This window comes from Anopheles coustani, chromosome 2, assembly GCF_943734705.1.
Source record: "Anopheles coustani chromosome 2, idAnoCousDA_361_x.2, whole genome shotgun sequence".
NCBI classification, from domain to species: Eukaryota; Metazoa; Arthropoda; class Insecta; order Diptera; family Culicidae; genus Anopheles; species Anopheles coustani.
In genome coordinates, this window is record NC_071289.1 from 87,180,306 (window position 1) to 87,202,664 (window position 22,359).

Here is a 22,359-nt window from a genome sequence, read left to right on the forward strand (position 1 = left end):
GGTAATGTTGGTTTCATGATTCATTGGAGTTTTATAATTAGTGCAAGCAGCTCGTTTCTGTAGCTTCATCAGACCCAAGCTAAGCAGAATGCATACATCGTTCTATTTTTAAACTAACTGGACCTTTAAAAGTAATAAGAGTCCTCATAACTGTGTATGAAAATTGCGCTTGTTGTATTTTTTTACCTTTTCTGGGCACTTTAGCATGTCGGTGGCTCGTGTCTAATGGTTTCTTCAGTCCAACCATACAAACACCAACACTTGACATACTCTCAAGTGGTTGGACGTATTGTGGAAATGCAAATAATTGCAAACTATTAAAACTTTCTACCGCATACCCGTGCGGCCGAGGGATATATAGTTGGAAGTGTTGTGCGCAAAGTGCTGTGTCAATAATAGAAAGAAGCTAGCGAGAGATAAATACTTGCTGTCACAAACCATTACTGGTTAAAGTAGGTGTGCTGCATAGGAAAAAAACACTTTTTATGGTGTACTGTATGTCGGTATTCCAAATGTACATATATTTTTCCTAGCTCTTATGGCATAAATAAGAGCTACACTTGCTAAGTACACTTCTACTAAGCTATGTTACTTTCCTAGAAGCGTTTTTAAAATCTACGCTAATTTTCTAAGATTTTTCTTACGTAGTGTATTTAAAGACTGGTTGTTGTTCTTCACGGTATCTTACAAATTAACACAGTCGGGAGATTCAAAGCAAATAGTCGGCGCAGAACTGATCGACCAGAAAGGTGCTAAATAGTTTCACAAACATCCGCCAGAAGTCGCAGCATAGCAGCGGATCTGCCCTCCACATCGTCCCCGCGGCCACCACGATCGTTCGTCCTGCGGAGATTTCTAACACTTGAGTTGATGTGTCGGTAAAGTCGGAACGATTGCACCAGCGCAAACTATCAATTTCTTATCGGCATGTGCTTGCATCGCTCGGTGGTAACTTGCCCGTAACTGTTGACCTGTGAAAACAGGGAATAATTACGTCGATGCTGATGATAACCTTCTCCCGGTTGTAAAGATGTCTTCCGCGAAGCACCGATTCCGGTTCAGTAGCAATCTAACACTTCGAAGACGGACATTTAGGTTCGCTAATGAGACATTAATTGAGTTTTTTGATTGACAAATGGGCGAATAATGAAACTGTCTTTGTCTTTTTGGTGCAATTAAAATCTCGTTTTTTACATATGTCACTAATTTCATTGTCCAATCTGTTTTCTATACCACTTCCAGCACTTGATCCACGTGCTGAGCAGCAGTTGTTCTTCAGTCTTCCACGTGCCAACCGTTGTGAAATTTCGTAGAAGTTCTTTTGCCTAATTGAGCGTAAAAAAGTGAGCGCCATTTCTCAGCAGTGAAATTTTGGTTCGCTACCAAGTCCCTAGGTGATAAACTATCATCATCGAGAGTGTGTGTGTGTGAAGCATTGTGTAAAGCATAATATTTAGAGCAGTGTATATCGACATAAACTTATCCCATAATTTGTGTTAGATATCCTACCACAACAGAAGGTTTCTGGCAAAGAAAGTGAATTGAAGTGACAAATCGGATACATCTTAATTCTGTTGTTTAGTGAACATCGTCTCGGAGTTTTCTATCGGTTGTTTGCTGTAGGCCACTGTAACCAAAGTCCGTGTTCTGGTTAGAATGGCCCCACCCAACAATGAATGCTCGTACGATGTGATTAGCAACGTAGCCGATGCTTCCGGTGAAGCAAACGAGTCGTCGAAGGCGTCGCAGATGGCTTGGGAAACACCGGTGGCCCAGGGTCTGTACGATCCACAGAACGAGCATGAAGCATGCGGCGTTGGCTTTATCGTGTCGATTGAAGGAAAACCGAACCATAAGGTAAGTCCCCCGTTTAAACCAAGCTCTTTCGCTCGCATCAATCAAACTTAATATGTATCCGTTATCTTTCCTTCCGCCACACAGATCCTACGCGATGCTCAAACCCTTGCCATACGCATGAACCACCGTGGTGCATGCGCCTGTGATAATGACACCGGCGATGGTGCTGGCGTTTGCACCTCGATTCCCCATCAGCTGTACGCCAAGGAGCTGTAAGTAAGGCTGTGGCGCCACATTCTCACTCGCTACAAGTGGCTCTCCTCCAATCGACCGGAGAGTGGTGGAACGATGTATGTTGGTGACCCCAACACACGCGGTTTCTCTACCTCCGTTTGGGAGCTTCAAGTGCATCCTCCTCCCCACATGCCCTTATCGGTAGCCGGTCGCAGTTGCGGCGCAATAGGGAACCCGAGTCACTAGTCGCACGACCGGCCCGGGCCAGTCGTATGCGTAGTTCATTTGTAGCGGAATTTATATGATGCCTCTTGCGCAATCACGGCGCTTCCAGGCTGCCCGCGTCGTTAGCTCACGTGTGGAGCGGGATTCCTCAAGTGTGATCTTTTATTTATTCTCCCTTCAACGGAATGTTTATTAGTTATTTATATCGCTGGTCCGGGGGTTGTTGTTGTTTTTTTTTCTACTCGTTTTGTGACTTCTTTCGGTATAGCGCACTTGAAGAAACTAGTTTCCGGCGACTTCACCGCCAGTCAGTTCAATCGTCGTCCTTGTTGCGGGTATAATTAATTCATTATTGGGTTGCTTTAATTGAATCGCTGCTCTTGGCCCTGAATGTTGGTTTGCCTCGGTTTTGCGGAGTACAACTTGTTTTTTTTTGTCCCGCGTCTTGTCTATCCGATGCAGTTTTGCAACTGTTGTTGTTCCCCCCTTGCCGCTACTGGCGTCTATTGCGTGTGGGAAAAAGAAAGAAGGATGCTGCCTGTCGCGGTTATCAACGATCGACCGGTTTTTTTGTCGTCTTACGGGGCACGTTCTTATCACGCGAAAACGGGGATGCACCCTTGGAAAAAAAAAAAATAAAAAATACCCACAGTGGAATGTGGATTTAAGTGCAGTATTTGTTACTATTTGATGTCTGCCTATTATAGGTCACTCACTACGTGCGAGTTTTATCTCTATTGTTTTTATGTATTTCAAATAACTAATTTTTGATTCAGCCTTTTGTTCGATGCAATGATCTGTTTTTTTAAAGTAATTTAATCACGATTCTGAAATGAGTTTTCCTTGTTATCACAGACACCCTTAAGAGGGTCGACAGAATTGGATAAAGGATCAGATGAATGTGCTAAAAAGTGAATAGTTTTCGTTCGGCAAATTGTACTAGTAATTGCCGCCCATGTTGCTTCGAAGAAGCCAGCTAGCCTTCCAACGACATTAGTGATAATGTGTGGTAAATCCCCTCCAGACGGTGGTGCAATTAATTTTATCCACCAACTCCGGCACGTAATCGCCTTTTCGATACTATCAGACACCTTCTATCTACGGGGACTGAGTCTGACACAGTTTCTTTCTCGCTCCTGCCTAATCGCCCTCTGTCCTTCGCTCGCTCGTGCGCTAGGCTGATCGTCTACTTGTTTGACTTGCTAGCATTTCTTTCCCATTCATTAGATGGTAGGGTGGTTTGTTATTCGATATCAGTTGGGTCGATTAAACTCTAATGTGACACCACACGCGCGCTGCTGCATCCAAGGTTTAGGCGGTCGAGTTTGGCATTCGACTGCGAAACTGACAAGGCGCCTCCATTCAATCCCGGTTTGCAACAACACGTCAGGGATAGAGGAGGGGTGGATAATTTAGCGTATTTTCCTACATTGTTGTGTCGCTGTCGCCCGTTTGCGAAACCTTGCCTAAGCTGGTCCAACAACTGAGGATTTTCTTTTGACATTGATGGATACGGCTAATAGTATTTCTGTTTGCCTCCCGTTGAAGGTCACGTTGGAGCAAAACGCCGATGTGAGTTACTCTAGGACATGCTAAAATGAAATTTGCATTTGGAAGAAGCTATCCAATTTTTATGTTTATTTTTGATAAATACATTTTTTTAAAGTAAAAACACACATGCACTAACAAATTCACGAATTGTGCCTTTAGATGATTGGTTATTTTTGACCTGGCCTAATTCCACAAAGTTTTTTTTCTCCCCGTTTTGCCTTGAGCATCACACACGCTTCGTTGGCAAATTTATTTTGTGGTTCTTTTTCTTTATATAATTCTCTAGTACATACTTGCTTTGTTCCGTAGTGTTACGACAGAGCGAATGGAAGAAAAACAAGCTCGCTTGGCATTTTCAAACATCGGCACAAGCGCGGAGGAGAACTGAGTTCAAGGATCGCATTTTGTTGTACCATATAAAATGAAGTGAAAAAAAAACCAAATCACAAAAAACAGCCACGCAAACATCTCGCGACGGTTTCAAAGGTTAAAAATATATTTTTTAAATCTATCACGGTTTCTCGGTGCACAGCTACACAGAACCAGGAAAACTGAAAGTCCATCTGATTAACACGTGCCCAGAAGAATGTCTATGTCCCGTTTGATTAATTTGTTTTTCTCGTGTGGAACGTTTTCGAGAGATACGGGAAAAATAAATGTGCGCGAAAAACAACTGGTTTGTTTTTGTCTAGCCATATTATAAATAGTGGAAAGCAGTGTGATTCTATGACGATTACAAAACAAATATGTCTAGTGACAAAGTCGAAAAGCGCTGATGCATTTACCGAACCCGAATGCAACTATCGATCGACTTCGATCGACGTTTGTTTGGCAGCCGCCCGTTCCAAGCCACTGATAAGGCCCCTATAATGACAGATGGCATGCAGCCTACGTCCTTTGGCGGTCGTGTATGGAGGCGCCCGCTTCTAAACTGAACGGGACATCATGAGAGACGGCGATGATTGATCGATAAGCGGAGCAGCAAATTACGTTTCGGCGGGACTTATGTGTTTCTTATTTGCCTGCTTGCCACATAAGAGCACAACACAACGTCATTCAAAGACGCGGAGGAATCGGCGGTCCGAGCGCAACGAAGGATGCGCCTCAGATTAGGAATTATAGCGTTTGCGCCAATATTGCATCACTTGAAATGTGTGACAAACAATATTCAAGCTCAACTATAAAAACAATCGTCACAGCAGCAAAAGGAAAACAAAAACCACAAAGAACAGAACGTGCTAAATCATGTTTTACTTGGTGGCTTATCAAAAAGATGACTCAAAGATGCAAATGCATTTTTATTTTTCCAATAAAACCATTATTCCTGCTGCAGTTAACCCAACAATCAAGGTTATCGAGGGATGTGTGAGTAAAATAAATGGACCGTACAGAGATTGAAATTATACCTAGTAGCTACGTCGACGGTGATAAGCTTGGCCATCAATTTTCGATTCCAAATTTGTGGCGACGGGGATGTGTTCGATTTACGGTATTTGTTTACAATCGCAACCAGACGTTAACATGATGGAAGCAAAATGAATGCCAGTATTTATATCGCTTGTTTACGAAGAGGAGCTCATCTTGCCACATAAATTATAGTACTAATTAAATTTAAGTGTTTTTAATTGCCCTTTTCGTCGCAGATAGAAGGGCGCAATTCACATTTCGGCAGAGTTCTTTTGAGGTTGCCAAACACTTGATGAATTTTTATAGCTGCCATTTGTGTTTTTTTTCTCTGTCCTCTCCATATGGCAGGGAAATTGCGGAAATGTACCGTTAGCTACTGGTAGTCGCAGTTTTGGCAGGAAGCTATTTTTAATGATTTATCTGACTTGGATGTGACAAGACGGCCCGGCTCGTGCACGATTGGCTCCCGTGCTGTCCGTGCGAGGAAAGCAACGAAAAACACCCCGCACAAACTCACACGGTGCCAATTCGCGGGACGTTAGCGCCCCTGGCAGGAGCAAAACTGAAATGAAAATCTTAAATCACACCGAACACGAAACAGGCACACACGTTTTTCGCAAGCACACGTTGATCACGTTCAACAAGGTGGGCGCAGGCCATCCCGGCCACCCGCCACAGACACAATATTTTCGTGCGCCTCCTCTTCGCGTCACGGCCGGTTCGCGCTCCTCCCACCCCGGACTTGTGACGGGTCCACAAAGCCCTTGGTACTGGCCGGTGATTTCACTTTTATTTTTCACAACATACTTATTTTTCCCTTTCGTCCCCCGTTCAAATGCTGGTAGCGTGTTCGATTTGTTTATTGCCATTAGCCGATAGGTGGGTTGGAGAGAAGGGGGAGGAGGCCAGTTTTGCGAGTGATGTTTTTCACGAAAATAATACCTAATCTCGTGCGCTCGTGCGATGGTTTTTTTTTGTGTGTACTGTTTGCTTATTTACTGAGGTTCGGGTGTTAATGAATGTTTTTTTAGCAATCATTTTTGTTCGCTTTTATATTTTCTAAATTTATTACATTCCTCTCCACAATATAGTAACGCTAAAAAGGAAATATTTTTCTCTTCTAAAACTTTTGTTTGTGCTTTTGATTGTTATTTACTTCTTTAGTTATTTACTGTCTGTCGCATATGATAGAAAATGTTTCTCTATTCGCTCATGGGTGGAATTGTTTACTACGGCATGTAGTAAACGCGCTGATATCCAACTGCGCGAGCTGATTGTGCACGCGTTGGTTGGGTGGGCTATTTTTATCTCAACAACCACTATCGTGTCCCCCTGGTGGTGGTGTGGCACCCTCGCTCCTACTCCTCGTTTTCCTTGGAAAAATCGCCATTACAACGCCACTACATCGAACGCATCATAATATCGCTGGTGGTAGACCCACCAGAGAGTTTGTACAAGGGTATATTAATTTAATAAAAAAAAAAACTGTCCACAGAACGTTGAAAGGATAGGCCTGGCCGTAGAGAGGATGTCAACGGTGGAGGAGGGTTTCTGTCTGTTTCGCCGCGTGTTCCTCAAATTCACATTCTCGTGCGGATTCGTAGATTCCGATGCACGAGTTCGCCCAGAATGCCGGCAATCAGAATCACGCCGGTGGCGCGTGATCTTTGTGCGAGCATTACTTGCCTTCTCGACGATGTCACGACGCCATTTCTCGCCGCCGCTCCACTGCCGTAAGCCGTCTCTCCTTAAGACGACAGTTTTGGGGGCCCCATCTTGCTGTGTTGCTTTCTTATCGTAGATCGGGAGCGGCATCTTTGTGACGCGGGTGAAAGCAATTAGGTTTTACAGTAGAACTCTGTTGATTTTCGCCTTTTCTTTCCATCGAATGTTTTGCAGAGTGGTAAAGCGCAGCTTCATTATCTTTTCCGCGAGCAGTGTGTCGTTTCGCTTTGAAATTGCCTAACCCATTGCCTCGCTTAGCGACATTTTTTTTTGTATGTTGTTTACCACCGTGGCACTTTATAATTTGTTTACTTTCACAATTTTCGAAACATGTCCATCGTTCTTCCATCGTCGACCGGTGGTGTTGTGGTGTGTCGTCCATGGGTCGTCAGTCATGTGACGGAATGTTGGGCTGACATGTTGGTACCATTCACTCAGCAAAACATTCGGGTGGGTGTACGTACTTTTTTTTCGTTCCATCTTTGAAAACAAAGAAATATTACACATTTTGTATGACGACCAAAAATCTAATAACGTCATCAATTTGGCCAAAAGGGTGAGAAGACGCGGACTTTGTTTATTTGGCAATTTGCATGCTTGTTTTTCCCAACATCAATCCACTTACGCAAGCAGGTCCGTCAAAAAAAAAAAAAAAAGCTGAGAATTATATTGCGCACTGTGGAATATTGCTGTATTGGCCTTGAAGAAGAAATTTAAAATTATTACAAATTCCTTTATGCTAAGAACATAGATGATTGTCGTTCGGAAACCAAGCATGTCTTTTGTTTTTCCCTCCGTTGGACCAGCATTGGTTTCATAATGTTCGTTATTGCACCATAGCTTGCAAATTGGCGGCATCAACAGCTTACCCCCATGTGCGTCACTTAACTTCCAGATCCCCCACTCGTTAGACAGTGGCGCAGGAGAAAAGTGCTAATTGCTGAACCACACGTCTTGGGTACACTTTAAATTAGCATCTGCGGCCTAAACTTGAAAACGAAATACCGCGCCACATATTATATGATGTTTGTCTGCATCTCGACATAAGATGATTATCTGTGCCCTTTTTTTTTTTGTTTTTGTTCGCGAACTGGCGCGAATGTAGGAATGTGGTGCAATATGCGATATGGACGCGACCTAGCCAATGCACAAGGTCACCCCAAAGTCGACCAGATTCGCCGACCGATAACGAAGGAAAGCGGGTTCAGGTATTTTCCTATGGGAAACATGCGGCTCGTTTCGGTCGATGATTATCGCAGCTCGATAAAAAGACGATCACGAATTGGAGTGATTGGTCTGCTGGCAACGGTGATCAAATTTAGAACCGGATTGGTGCCAGACGACTAAAAACAAAATTAAATGGTTCTGTCCGACCGTGTCCATTATTCATGATTAAGGGGGTAGGAATTTTGGTATATGAATCACTTCTACTATCATGAAAATTGTGGTCCAGTGAACTCAATTTCTTCAACACCTTTTTTTTTCAAACGTCTTGCCGATTCCGGGCAAATCTCTTGGCTCCCACGTGCCGTGTGCGTGTTCTCTCCTCCCCCCAGGGCGCAAGGCTTTTCTATGTGACCTCCGTGAAGAAAACCAGAAAGAAGCAATTATGATAAGGCGACAGCAGAGGCACGCAGCTTGAATGAAATGCCACAACCGCACCGAACCGGTAATTTTCGAGACGAACGAGCGAACGGAACCGATTGCAGCTGGTTATCTGATAAAGTAGCTTGCCGAAAAGTGGAGAAGAAATGAATTGTGGTTTTCGGGGCGATAACGTATCCGGCATGGGAAAGTTACTGGAGATCATCAACCCGAGGTTGATTCATAACCCCTACAAATCCGGGAGAAATGGAATAAGTCGTAAGGAGACGTAATTTAATGTTGCGTACACGATATCAGTGAATGACTAAAGAGAGGGATTCTTTCGTTTCAGATATTAACTGAGTCATGAAAATATTTGTCAGGCTTCTTCTATTCATTTTTGTTTGTGTTTTACAAAAGTTTACCAAAAAATTTCCATCAAATGTAAAACTCACGCTGATAAGTATGTGGTTCCGGGGAAATTTTGTTTCTTATTTCAAGCTCACTTTCTTTTTGCATATTTTCTTATAATTTTCACTCAAAATAGTAATTTTGTCTTGAAGCACAACGATTGCAGATGAATATGAGTTTTGTATTTTTCTAAAATTATTGAACTTGCCTCTTGGTGGATGACTGTGGATGCTGTGTTACAGTTTCCCAACGCCAGTATCCCCGGTTTTGTGCTTACCAAGGCACTGTGTGTGACCAATTGCGTCAATGACGATGCATTGTGCCAGTCACTTATCTGGTGCATTTATAAACAGAAAACATCCACAAACAACAGGTTCGCTTATATGACGCCCTGTGTATAATGTTTCATGCTTGGCAGGGCTGTTTCGTCCAGAGAAAGAGAGAGAATCGTTTGTTTTCTGATTGTCCTTGCACAGTTGTTCAATTTTAATGAATGGGAAAAGGCAATATTTGAAGGAATGTCATGGGAGATACCACATGAAGTGAGCATATGTTTCTTTTGACGACGAAGAGCTTAAATTTACAAACTACCCAAGGTCCGTGGGTGTAATGGTGTACTAATCGAGTTATCTTTTCTCCCGATCGTTTCAGAGCTTCTCATGGCGTTGAACTGCCCGCCCTTGGCCGCTATGCAACGGGCATCTTCTACCTGGACAAGACGACGCATGAGGAAGCGGAGAAGGAGTTCAATTCGCTCGCCGAAAGCTTGGGCATCCAGGTGATTTACTGGCGCGACGTCCCCACCAATCAGGAGGCGGTCGGTGCGGTGGCCCGCAAGAGCGAGCCCATGTCTCGTCAAGTGTTTGTCACCTCCGAGGTCGACGAAGAAACGTTCAAGCGGCAGGTAAGCACAGTGGATTTCCACGGCTCAATTATTCCGATCGATAACAAACGGTTCCTTTGTCGCTTGCTTCCTCGTAGGTATTCATCCTCCGTAAGCGTGCCACTCACGAGTTGACCCGCCCGGGACGTCGCTTCTACATCTGCTCGCTGTCCCCGAAGACGATCGTCTACAAGGGACTGTTCACTTCCGACCAGATATGGGAGTACTACGTGGACCTGAAGAACCCCGACTTCCTCACCTATCTGGCGCTGGTGCACACGCGCTTCAGTACGAACACATTCCCATCGTGGGAGCGGGCGCATCCGCTGCGCGTGCTGGCCCACAACGGTGAGATTAACACGCTGAGAGGCAACGTGAACCTGATGAAGGCCCGCGAGGGTGTCATGAAGAGCGAGCAGTTTGGTGATGAGCTGAAGAAGCTGTACCCGGTCGTCGAGCCGAACCTGTCCGATTCGGGTTCGTGCGACTGTGTGCTCGAGTTTCTGACCCACGTCGGAAATCGTTCCCTGCCGGAGGTGAGTGATACGAGGGATAGCTCCCGATGGTGGCAATTCGTTGCTAATCAATACTCGATCTTTTCCCCCCAACATCTCAGGCCGTCATGACGATGGTGCCGGAAGCGTGGCAAAACGATCGCACCATGTCGCAGGAGAAGCGCGACTTCTACCACTGGTCCGCGTGCGTCATGGAACCGTGGGACGGCCCGGCACTGATCTCGTTCACCGACGGGCGCTACATTGGCGCCATCCTGGATCGGAACGGTTTGCGCCCATCGCGCTTCTACGTGACCAAGGACAATCTGCTCATCATGGCCTCGGAAGTCGGCGTTTACGACGTAGATCCCAAAGACGTTACGCTGAAGGTAGACCCATTGTGTACTTATGCGATTTTTCTTTTTGTAGATTCGTTTAAAAAACCATGCCCATAAAAAACCAAATCCAATTACTACGCCATCATTAACGCAACCACCACCACCACCACCACACACGCAACCACGCGCGCGATCTCGTCTCATACCGACTAATGGCTGATCGATTGGACTTTCTGTTCTGTGTGACCGCCGCAGAAATCGATCGATCGTCGACATCGTCGTCACGAAGAACGCACAGTCCTTACTACGGCGACGGCTTACCTTACCCTCCCCGCGCAAGAAGTCTGAAAGTGAAAATTGGCCTTGCACAAAAGGAAGCAAAAAAGAATACGCAAACAAGCAATTCAATCAAGGGAGTGGGATAACACAAGAAAACCCCCCGTGATCCATCCACTGCCGGGGATCCATCCTTCGAATGGGATCCAGTTCCGCAGATTTGGATTACTACTGGCCAGCCAAGGGTTTGGACGGCAGAGTGTGGGCGCGTGCTTGGCGTGTGTATACGCCTCAGTACCATCTCCTCCTCCTACGCGATGCGTGGTGTCCGTTCAACCCGCGGATGTAGTGTGGTGTGGTGTATGCGAGAGCGGAATGCCCCCGGGACACGTGAGCGGTAATGCTTCTCCACCCGTAGCTCGTAAGGCATTTTCATTTCTCGTCTTGTATGTTTCTTTTTCTTCTTATTATTATTCAAGTTTCGCCAGTCCAAAATGAGGGGAGGTAATCGCTCGTCCTCTCGCCTTCATCTCTTCCTCGTCTCTAATAGTGCGCGTAATCGCAATCACACACAAAACCGCATACTCATAAAATAGTGGGATACAAAAGCAAAAAAATCGAAAGGACACACACGATCGTGCTACTAAAATCACGATCACACACATTAGCGTTTGTGCCAGAGTTGCGAGTACAGATCGTGCGAATCCTATCGCTTGGTTGAAGGACCAAAAAAAAACAAGAAAGGCATTTCAATCAGTGTATCATCATCATACGCCAACAAGGCAACAACAACTAAAATAACCGCTTCCGTTTCTGTTATCCCGACGCAATCCCGCGTCCAAAACTAAAACAGTCAATGATTTTTCTAATCAAACCAATGTTTCCCTATTCTTTCTCCTGACAAACCAAAAAACCACAAACGCATCGCAAACGCGCGCTCGTCTGCTCTCTCTCTCTCTATCTCTTTCTCTAACTATCACTATGAAATTCCCACCCACCGCACGAATTCTATGCGCGCAAACACATCGTTGGCTGGTGAAATTTGTTCGAAAAAAAACAAAAAAAAATAACTCACACAAATTCCTTCGAATCGATCGAATATGATCCGTCGTTTCGTCGAACAAACTTTCCCACCCCGATGGCTGCCGTGTGGCAAAATCTGCTCTCGTAACGGTGCACGGAACGAATCGTGGTGTTATTTATGATGACCCTTCGGCGGACAAACACAACAGAGTCGACTGAAGCCGGGCCGCATGCTGCTGGTGGACACGGAAAAGAAGGCGCTCATTCAGGACATCGAGCTGAAATCGGAGATTGCCAAGTCCCGTCCACATGGAGAATGGCTCAAGGAGCAGGTAAGGATCGTGGCGTTAAATTAAATTTGGTCTGTTCTTTTCTAGCAATGCACAATGGAAAATACCCCCCACCCGGGCAAGGCAGCGGACGAAGACGTAGGAATTAAAAGGGTTGCATCTCCGTCGACATCAGAAAGGGAGCTTTTTAGTGGAAAAGCGTATTCAGTCACTAGAGTACCGTACCACCAACCACCATCATTCACGCATTTTGTCAATCCATCCCATGTCGCATTGTGGTGAATTGGTGCACTTATTGTACTAACATAATTGGTGTATACCAACCAGTACTAATCTATGCAATTGTACTTTTCTTCTCTCTTTTTCTCTCCTCTCACCTCTTCGTCGGCATGAAATTGTTGGTCGTCATCCACACATCTGTTGCAAAACGAAAATTGTATACGTCATCTTTATCCAACCTACCTACCAAACACACCCATTGGCCCATTGGTGATTTGTTTTTATCTTGTGCTTGTCTTTTTTTTGTTTGTATCATTTTACTCTTGTTCGTAATTATCTTGTCTGATATCTTGTGTTACACCTTTGTTTAACATATTTACACTTTCGATTGCTTTTTTTTCGATACCAAACAAACATACAAAACATTCATTTATGTTTTTGGCAAACATACAATATTTTTATAATGTTCTCCCCGTCTACGGATCATCCAATCACGCATTGAAAATTGTATTTGGTTTGTTTTTTTTTTATTCAAAATTTCTTCTCTCGTAAAATATACACCACACAACACAACAAAAAATAAACACCGTCACGTTTCAACCGTAAACTTCATGACATTACAACAGATGGTAAGTGGACTGGATTAGGTAAAAAATGTGTGTCGATCGCTTGATGAAACGCTAATTTTGCTTCACGCTTCACGCGAAATCCTACGTACATTTGGTTTCGCGGCCGTCTTACATTGTTTATTACGCTTTCCGGATAGTACACACTCAGTGCCTTTGTCTCTAACAGTTCGCGATTGGTTTCTTATATTGTTTCCTGTTGTATGTTGTTTATAATTGATATCTTGAGGATACATTTGGCCAGTATACGATACGAAGTCGAGAAATTTATTTTGTTTATTCTACAGAGACTACAATTAGAATAATTATATGAGAAATATTTAAATAACTTCAAGAATTTAAATCCAGTAAAACTAAAGAAATTGTTTGATATTGCTGCTAATGTTCAGGGATCCGAAATAACCTCTTTTGTTGTTGAAGTAGGAGAACTCCAAAACAATTAATTTAGTTGCATGGTTTTAAAGGATGGTATTTGTTTAACAAACAAGTCGACGAGATTGTTCATTGTTCTTTTTTTCTGTCCTCCACACTTTGTGCTTTGTTTATTAGTACACATATCGTTTATGATTAATTGCCAGTCCGTCCCGTTTTCTAGGTTCCTAATATCCTGCCGTGTTCAGTGTGAATGTTTTGCTGTTATAATTTCGCTATGACACTGTCTTCCCACAACACACGATGGGAAGGTGTTCTATGGCATGAGTACTTATTATTTTTCATGTTGATTGTCTCGTAGATCACCATGGATGACATTCGCCGTGAGGCAGCCGAAAAGATGAACGGTACATTGGAGCTGGCTGTAACCAACGGAGGAAAGCTAGAGGAGCAGAAGGGCATCCTGGATCCGCGGTTGCAGTTGTACAGCTACACGACCGAAACGATCCACATGCTGCTGCTGCCAATGATCAAGAACAAGAAGGAAGCGCTCGGTTCGATGGGTAATGACGCGCCGCTTGCCTGCCTGTCCGCGTTCCAGCCGCTCCCATACGAGTACTTCAAGCAACTGTTTGCTCAAGTTACCAACCCACCGATCGATCCATTCCGGTAAGCCGCATGCCTTCTGTCTTGTACCATGCGCCATCGTGCACGTAATGAGTTTTACACCCAATTTCCCCCCACTTGATTACAGTGAAAAGATCATCATGTCGCTGCAGTGTCCGGTCGGGCCGGAGGCAAACCTACTGGTGGCCTCGCCCTCGCAGGTACATCGCATCTGGTTGGATAATCCGATTCTTAGCATTCCGGATGCTGAAATTCTGAAAAGAAATCAACATCGGGGCTGGAAAACTAAGGTTCTCGATATTACATTCCCAGCGAACGAGGGTCCACCGGGCTACAAGAACGGGCTGCGGCGCGTCTGTACTGAGGCGCACGCCGCGGCCCAGAACGGCTACCAGCTGCTGATGCTGTCGGATCGTGCCGCCAGTGCCGAGCGGGCGCCGATCTCGGCCCTGCTGGCCCTCGGTGCCGTGCATCATCATCTGATCGAGACGCGCCAGCGCATGAAGGTGGGTTTGCTCGTCGAAACGGCGGAGGCCCGGGAGGTGCATCACGTGTGCGTACTGCTTGGCTACGGTGCGGACGCGATCTGCCCGTATCTGGTCTTTGAAATGGCCGGTGCGCTGCGGGACGAATGCGTGCTCGATCCGGCGCTGACGGACGATGCCATCTACCGGGCGTATGCGACCGCCATCGAGACGGGCATCCTGAAGGTGATGGCCAAGATGGGCATCTCGACGCTGCAGTCCTATAAGGGGGCGCAGATTTTCGAAGCCGTCGGCATGGGCGTGGACCTGATTGATCTGTGCTTCCGCGGCACGCAGTCACGTATCGGTGGCGTCAGCTTGGAGGTGATGGCCCGCGAGGGTCTCGAGCGGCACGAACTGGTGTACGGTACGCGCCACGCGGATGCCAAGATCCTACGCAATCCGGGCCAGTTCCACTGGCGTGCCGGAGGCGAGGGGCATATCAACGAACCGGGGGCCATCGCGGCCCTGCAGGAAGCGGCCGTCAACGAGAGCAAGAACGCGTACGCGACGTTCCGCGATACAACCATGCGTAGCGTGCAGCTGTGCACGCTGCGTGGTCAGCTGGAGCTAGCAAGTGCCGGTCGGACGAAGATCGATCTGTCGGAGGTGGAACCGGCCAGCGAGATCGTGAAGCGTTTCGCTACGGGCGCGATGAGCTTTGGCAGTATTTCGCTCGAGGCCCATCAAACGCTGGCCATTTCGATGAACCGCATCGGAGGCAAGAGCAACACGGGCGAGGGCGGTGAGAACGCGGATCGGTACATGAACCAGGATCCACAGCATAACCGTCGTTCGGCGATCAAGCAGGTTGCGTCCGGCCGGTTCGGTGTGACAGCCGCGTACATCGCGAACGCCGACGATCTGCAGATCAAGATGGCACAAGGTGCGAAGCCTGGTGAGGGCGGTGAGCTGCCCGGGTACAAGGTATCGCAGGACATTGCCGATACGCGTCATTCGGTGCCGGGCGTTGGGTTGATCTCTCCACCGCCCCATCATGACATCTACTCGATCGAGGATCTGGCCGAGCTGATTTACGATCTGAAGTGCGCCAATCCTAAGGCGCGCATCAGCGTGAAGCTGGTGTCGGAAGTTGGCGTCGGCGTGGTAGCATCCGGTGTGGCAAAGGGCAAAGCGGAACATATCGTCATCTCCGGACACGATGGTGGAACTGGCGCTAGTAGCTGGACCGGCATCAAATCGGCCGGTTTGCCGTGGGAACTGGGAATTGCCGAAACGCATCAGGTGCTTGTGTTGAATGATCTTCGTTCAAGGTACGTTTTCGCAAGGTGGCTTAAGCCCGGACACTTTAAAAATAAAACCATTAATTGTTTTTCTCCCTTCCTTCCATAGAGTGATTGTACAGGCCGATGGACAGCTGCGCACGGGTTTCGATGTTGTCGTTGCGGCACTGCTCGGTGCGGACGAATTCGGGTTCAGTACCGCGCCCCTGATCGTTATGGGCTGCACGATGATGCGCAAGTGTCATCTGAACACGTGCCCAGTTGGTATCGCTACGCAGGATCCCGTCCTGCGGGCCAAATTCGCTGGCAAACCGGAACACGTGATCAACTACTTCTTCATGCTGGCGGAGGAGATTCGCGAAATTATGGCCAGCCTCGGGCTGCGCCGTTTCCAGGAGCTGATCGGTCGCACCGATCTGCTGAAGGTGCGCGAAACCGTTTCGTACAAGGCGTCCCAGCTGGACCTCGAGATGCTGCTGAAGAGTGCCCTTGATTTGCGCCCCGGAACGAACATTGTCGGTGGTTCGTTGAAGCAAGACTTTGCCCTGGAGAAGCGTTCCGACAATGAGCTGGTACGGCGTGCCCTGTCCGTGATCGAGGGTACGGCTGCGGAACCGCATCTGACGTTGGACATGAAGATAAACAACGAGGAGCGTGCTTTCTCGAGCACGCTCAGCTACGAAATTGCCCGCCGATATGGGGACGCCGGACTGCCGGAAGATCGCACGATCAACATCAATCTGACCGGCTCGGCCGGGCAAAGTTTCGGTGCGTTCCTGGTGAAGGGCATCAAGATGACGCTGGATGGCGATGCGAACGATTACGTGGGAAAGAGCCTTTCGGGAGGCACTATCGTCATTCGCCCACCAGAGGGAACCACTTTCGAGTCGCATCTGAACGTGATCGTGGGTAATGTCTGCCTATACGGTGCCACTTCCGGTCGTGCGTACTTCCGTGGTATCGCTGCCGAGCGTTTCTGCGTGCGCAACTCGGGCGTGACCGCTGTGGTGGAAGGCGTTGGTGACCATGGCTGCGAGTACATGACGGGTGGTATGGTCGTCATTCTGGGTCTTACCGGGCGCAACTTTGCCGCTGGCATGTCGGGTGGAATAGCGTACGTACTGGACGTGGATGGTACGTTCCGCTCGAAGGTGAACCCGGGCATGGTGGAATTGCTGGGGCTGGAGCTCGATGAGGATCGCGCCACGGTGAAGACACTGCTGGAGGAGTTTGTTAACGAGACGGGTTCGGAAGTTGCCAAGGAGCTGCTGTCGAAGTGGCCGGAACCGTGTCAGCAATTCGTGAAGGTATTCCCCTACGAATACCAGAAGGCATTGAAGACACTAAAGGAGCAGCAGAACCAGCTAGTGAAGGCCCCGACCCCGGCGACCAACGGTCATCCGAAGGAACCACAGGTGAAGGACATCGAGGAGTCTATTCAGGATGGGCAGCTGGCAAAGAAGAAGTTCGATCAGGCGTTGGACAAGACGCGCGGCTTCATCAAGTACAAGCGCGAGGCAACGGTGTACCGCAATGCGGCCGATCGGCAGAAGGACTGGAACGAAGTGTTCAACTTCCCGCACGTACGTAACAATCTGAAGATGCAAGCGGCCCGCTGCATGGAGTGTGGCGTTCCGTTCTGCCAGTCGAACTCGCACGGCTGTCCGCTCGGCAACATCATCCCGAAGTGGAACGACCTCGTGTTCAATGGCAACTGGCGCGAAGCGATCAATCAGCTGCTGCAGACGAACAATTTCCCCGAGTTTACCGGCCGTGTCTGTCCTGCACCGTGCGAGGGCGCTTGCGTGCTAGGTATTTCCGAGCCCGCCGTCACGATCAAGAACATCGAGTGTGCGATCATCGACCATGCGTTCGAGCAGGGCTGGATTAAGCCCGAGGTACCGCAGGTGCGCACCGGCAAACGGGTCGCTATCGTTGGCTCGGGTCCGGCCGGATTGGCCGCTGCCCAGCAGCTCAACAAGGCCGGCCACCACGTGACGGTGTTCGAACGCAACGATCGTCCCGGAGGTCTGCTGCAGTACGGCATTCCGACGATGAAGCTCTCCAAGCAGGTCGTCCAGCGTCGGCTCGATCTGATGGTGGAAGAGGGCATCGAGTTCCGGTGCGGCGTACATATCGGCAAGGACGTGATGGGCTCGCAGCTGGAGCAGGAGTACGATGCGGTTCTGTTCACGACCGGCGCAACCTGGCCGCGCGATCTGAACCTACCGAACCGCGACCTGAAGGGCATTCACTTTGCGATGGAGTTCCTCGAGGCGAGCCAGAAGAAGCTACTCGGCACCCGCCCAGAGTGGATCTCGGCCGAAGGCAAGGATGTGATTGTGATCGGTGGTGGTGATACGGGTTGCGATTGTATTGCAACGTCCCTACGTCAAGGTGCGAAGTCTATCACCACGTTCGAAATCCTCCCGGTGCCATCGGAGAAGCGCGCGCAGGACAATCCGTGGCCACAGTGGCCTCGCATTTTCCGGTGAGTACATCCCCCTCCCCACGCAATCGACATTGGCGAATGCTGATTTTATTGTTTTCTTTTCTTCTGTCCTTTGCATATAGTGTTGATTACGGCCACGAGGAAGTTCGCGTAAAGTGGGGCAAAGATCCACGCCAGTATTCTACCACGACCAAGGAGTTCGTGAGCGACGGCAATGGACAGATCAAGGGCGTTAACACGGTGCAGGTTGAGTGGACCAAGACACCCACCGGCCAGTGGAGCATGAAGGAGGTGGCTGGATCGGAGAAATACTATCCGGCTGACCTAATCCTGCTAGCGATGGGATTCCTTGGGCCGGAGAAACAGGCACCAACCGAGATGAGTAAGTGGGCGCGTAAGCTATGGACGAAGCGGGGCCTTTGTTTGTTAATCCATCGAATCCCCTTTTTTCCCCTTATTCGCAGATCTGGAACTTGACGGAAGAGGTAATATCAAGACGAGTGTCGGAACGTACGGCACGGCCAACCCGAAAGTGTTTGCGGCCGGCGATTGTCGCCGCGGCCAGTCGCTGGTGGTGTGGGCCATCTCCGAGGGACGTCAGGCCGCGCGTCAGATCGACACGTATCTGATGGGCAAAACGAGCGCCCTGCCCGGTCCGGGTGGAGTGATCGATACAACCCGATCGCCAATCGCCGTTAACGCATAAACAAACAAACAAACAACGCAACGTCGACCTACTGGCGAACAAAACATGGCAGAGGACTGCTGGTCATGCGGTCACACAGCGCATCACCCACTAGCCGTGGATTGTGGGAGATTGAAATAGATGCAGTATCTCCTTCATCCTCCTCCTCCTCCTCCTCCTCCTCCTCCTCGTTCTCTCACCCGTTTATGTTTATGGGACATTGGGGGGAGGGATGGGCATTGGATGGAGAATGGGCAGAGATGGAAATATTTATTACGATTAAAATATGGTTACGATTTTATTTAATGTGCCTAAGGCCATTACTACGGGGACGATTGTAAACTACTTCTCCCCGTCAAGTTTTGCTATTTCGAATCTGGGAAGCAAGTGTCTCGCTTATGGCAAGACAAAAGGGAAAAGAGACCACACATCAAACGCCTCAAAGGCAAAGACCCGTTCTGAGATAATTGATATCGCGCACAATATCGCCCGTTGTTAAATCTATCTACCGAAGTGGGGTGGGAGGCGCATCTCTTGTTACGCTGTGTAATCGGTTTAGTTGAACACACTAAAAACAAAACACTAGTTGTTATAGTGAGGATCATCGGAGTGTCGCGATACTCTCGAGTGTTTGTACCGTGTGACAGTGACGACGATCGTTTGGAGTTGGTTTATTAAATCATGCTTGTGTGAAGGCGGCGGAGTTGTCCGTGATGGCTCGCCTTCTGGTATTTCCATTCCGGTTGCAAGACACAACATATATAGTAGCTTCCGTAGTAGTGAAGAACCGTGTTGTGTAGAGGGTTTCAAGATATGGATTTCACCACCGGTCAGAGATCTTCAATCGTCCAGCAGTCAGTCAATCAGTCACTGTCGCTCGGGTACAAATGGAGTGCATTTTAAGGAAACTATATATATACAAAAAACGAAACAAAATCCCATACATAATACACACTAGGAACCTTTATCACGTGTATGCTAAATTAACACCTATCCAATGTCAAACCAACTACTATTTAATGGTGACGCTTGATAGTCTAATTTAGTTTGTTTTTTTCTTTTACGGCAGCGATGCGGGTCTATTAGGAGCTATACTATTATTATGTGTTATGGACACGATAGATAGAAAGAAGCGGAATGAGCGTTATAATTTATTTTATCTTTCCTACATTAAAACATTACATGCTTCCCGCTCCCGTATGGCTACACATATGCACCATCTGTTTTTGGTATGTTTTAATCGCCCCGGCGGTTCCCCATCTCCAACTTGCGTTAGTGCTTCGATTTTTTTTAAACTTACGATTTCGTAGAGATAGATTTTAAGTGGAGAATTAACGGAAAGTGTTTAAGCAGGCAGCTACATTAAAGAAAGTGCCCTGTACCATCTGTGTTATTGATTCCCTAATGCACTAAAATAATACATACGAGTAGCGCAGCGTATATGTTATAGTTTCTTGTTATTTTTTTCTTCTCATCTTTGGATTAATGTTTGTTACTTTGGCAAAAAGTAAAGCAACGGAAGAACAAACAACTAAAGAAGGAAATATATTATTTCTGAAAGTTTTTTTTTGTTTCTGTTTTATTCTTTGATAAAAAAAACCCCGCTTTTCATACACGGTTTAGGTTCAGCATCATCTCATCACCCAGCACGAAAAGTAATAAATTATGGCAATCTTACCTCAAACTGTACACACGACGGGTGTAAACTTTTGAAACTAGTGCCCACCAATATCGCCATCGTTTCACTCCTAAAAAAGGCACGGGATTTTTCTTTTTGTTTTATATTTGGTTAGGCCCAAATGTGAAACAAACAATTAGTCATTAACATCTTTGCGGCCTTTGAAGTCAATTACAGGTTTGCACCTCGATCGACGGTTAAAATGAAGCAACAACCCAAACTTTTTTTTCCTTTTTGGCTTCGTAACAGTGAGTACACGTGAAACGTCATCCAATCATACAGGAATGCGAATCTTCCAGAGACTAACCGTGAACGTCGTTACTACGTCCTGCTGCCCAACAATGGCTGCATGCTCAATACGGAAAGCTGCTGAGTAGCTCCGGTTGGCGGGTTGGAGGACGTACGAGTATAAAATGAAAAATGTGCGTATGTGCAGTGTATCCCCGATGGATAAATTACTGTAGGTGTTATGACAATAATTAGCGTGGAAAAGTATAAGATTGAGCAAATGACTAAGAAAACATATATTTCAAGTGACAAGGTAACTATTTAGTAGCGCTAAGTAACTGACTTATAAAGATTCTAGTGTATCCTCGAGTGATGTGGCAGAGTTCGTGACTATATATATATACCTAAAACATCATCCTCACAACTGATAAAACCAACCACATAAAAGCTCAAAAGAAACTATTAACCGTTGTGTTTATATAATGATGATGAATACAATTTCAAAAATGCAAACTAAAAAACCACAATATCTCATGCAGCACGAACACCTTAAACTAAACAAAAAAAAAAAACTTATAAACGCTTCCATTTGTTTGCAAGTAACCTAAGGTACATCGGTTTTAAGTCATCTGAGAGGATAAAAAGTGATCCCGGTGCGAGGCAAAGGAAAGACTATACTATAAGTTCAAATGCAAGGCAAATCCTGTTGAAACGAATCCTTCCTTAAAACAAACGCAGCACGATGGTGAAAACGAATCGACCGAACTACAGCAGGAATCAATAAAATGCAAGGTAACGAAGCCGGTCCCGGTCAAAGACTGAGGAAAACGGAAAATATACATAATCGAGCGTGAAAATTGTGAAATGTGTCATGGTTATACATTGGAAAATTTACATTGTTGTTAGCATGTTTGTTGCGGTAGCGGATATTCATTGAATTGTGCGTATAATATATACACAGGAAAAGCATATAAAATACCTTAAAACGCGATTACTCTTTAAAGCTTGGCAAGAATATTTACAAAATATTGAACTAAAAAAGAACATTTCGCAACAAACCGACAACTGGTACGTTCAACAACGCACAGTCGCAAATGAATAACTAGGAAATTACTTGTATATTGTGTGCTTCCTAAAAGTATCAGTTAATCTTCGCTTTCCAGTACACAACGTAATGCATAATATTTCAGCATTTCCCTTTCATTTAACAGTTTTTATTTTATATTTCAAATGCCGGAAAGTATCCTATCGATGATCCTATACAATGATAAATTTGCTTGCTACAAACAAATCTCCAGATACTTTAAATCGCGTTGATTAACAACTTTGGTTCAGGGTAACACGAAAACGAGAAACAATGGTTTACTTTCGCAATTGAAAGCCCTTCGGCATGGGAGAAAAAGACAAATGCTATCGCTGATATATACTGTTCTAAATTGCATACACGTTTGAAAAGAAAATTAGCA

At 46.5% G+C, this 22,359-nt stretch overlaps 1 protein-coding gene across 2 annotated transcripts; it reads left to right on the forward strand.

The window, feature by feature from the left end:
- Window positions 1-1,432: 1,432 nt before the first annotated feature.
- LOC131267256 (uncharacterized) lies at window positions 1,433-20,550 on the forward strand. 2 transcript variants are annotated; one of them, XM_058270084.1, is made up of 11 exons: window positions 1,433-1,857; window positions 1,942-2,069; window positions 9,586-9,838; window positions 9,916-10,353; window positions 10,434-10,700; window positions 12,158-12,289; window positions 13,817-14,124; window positions 14,210-15,880; window positions 15,960-18,341; window positions 18,425-18,684; window positions 18,767-20,550. In XM_058270084.1, the coding sequence occupies exons 1-11, from the start codon at window positions 1,657-1,659 to the stop codon at window positions 19,006-19,008; spliced, it is 6,282 nt and encodes a 2,093-aa protein (XP_058126067.1). In that variant the 5' UTR covers window positions 1,433-1,656; the 3' UTR covers window positions 19,009-20,550. The 2 variants fall into 2 exon arrangements, with proteins under 2 accessions (XP_058126067.1, XP_058126066.1); XM_058270083.1 differs by having other exon boundaries at window positions 12,158-12,280.
- Window positions 20,551-22,359: the final 1,809 nt, after the last annotated feature.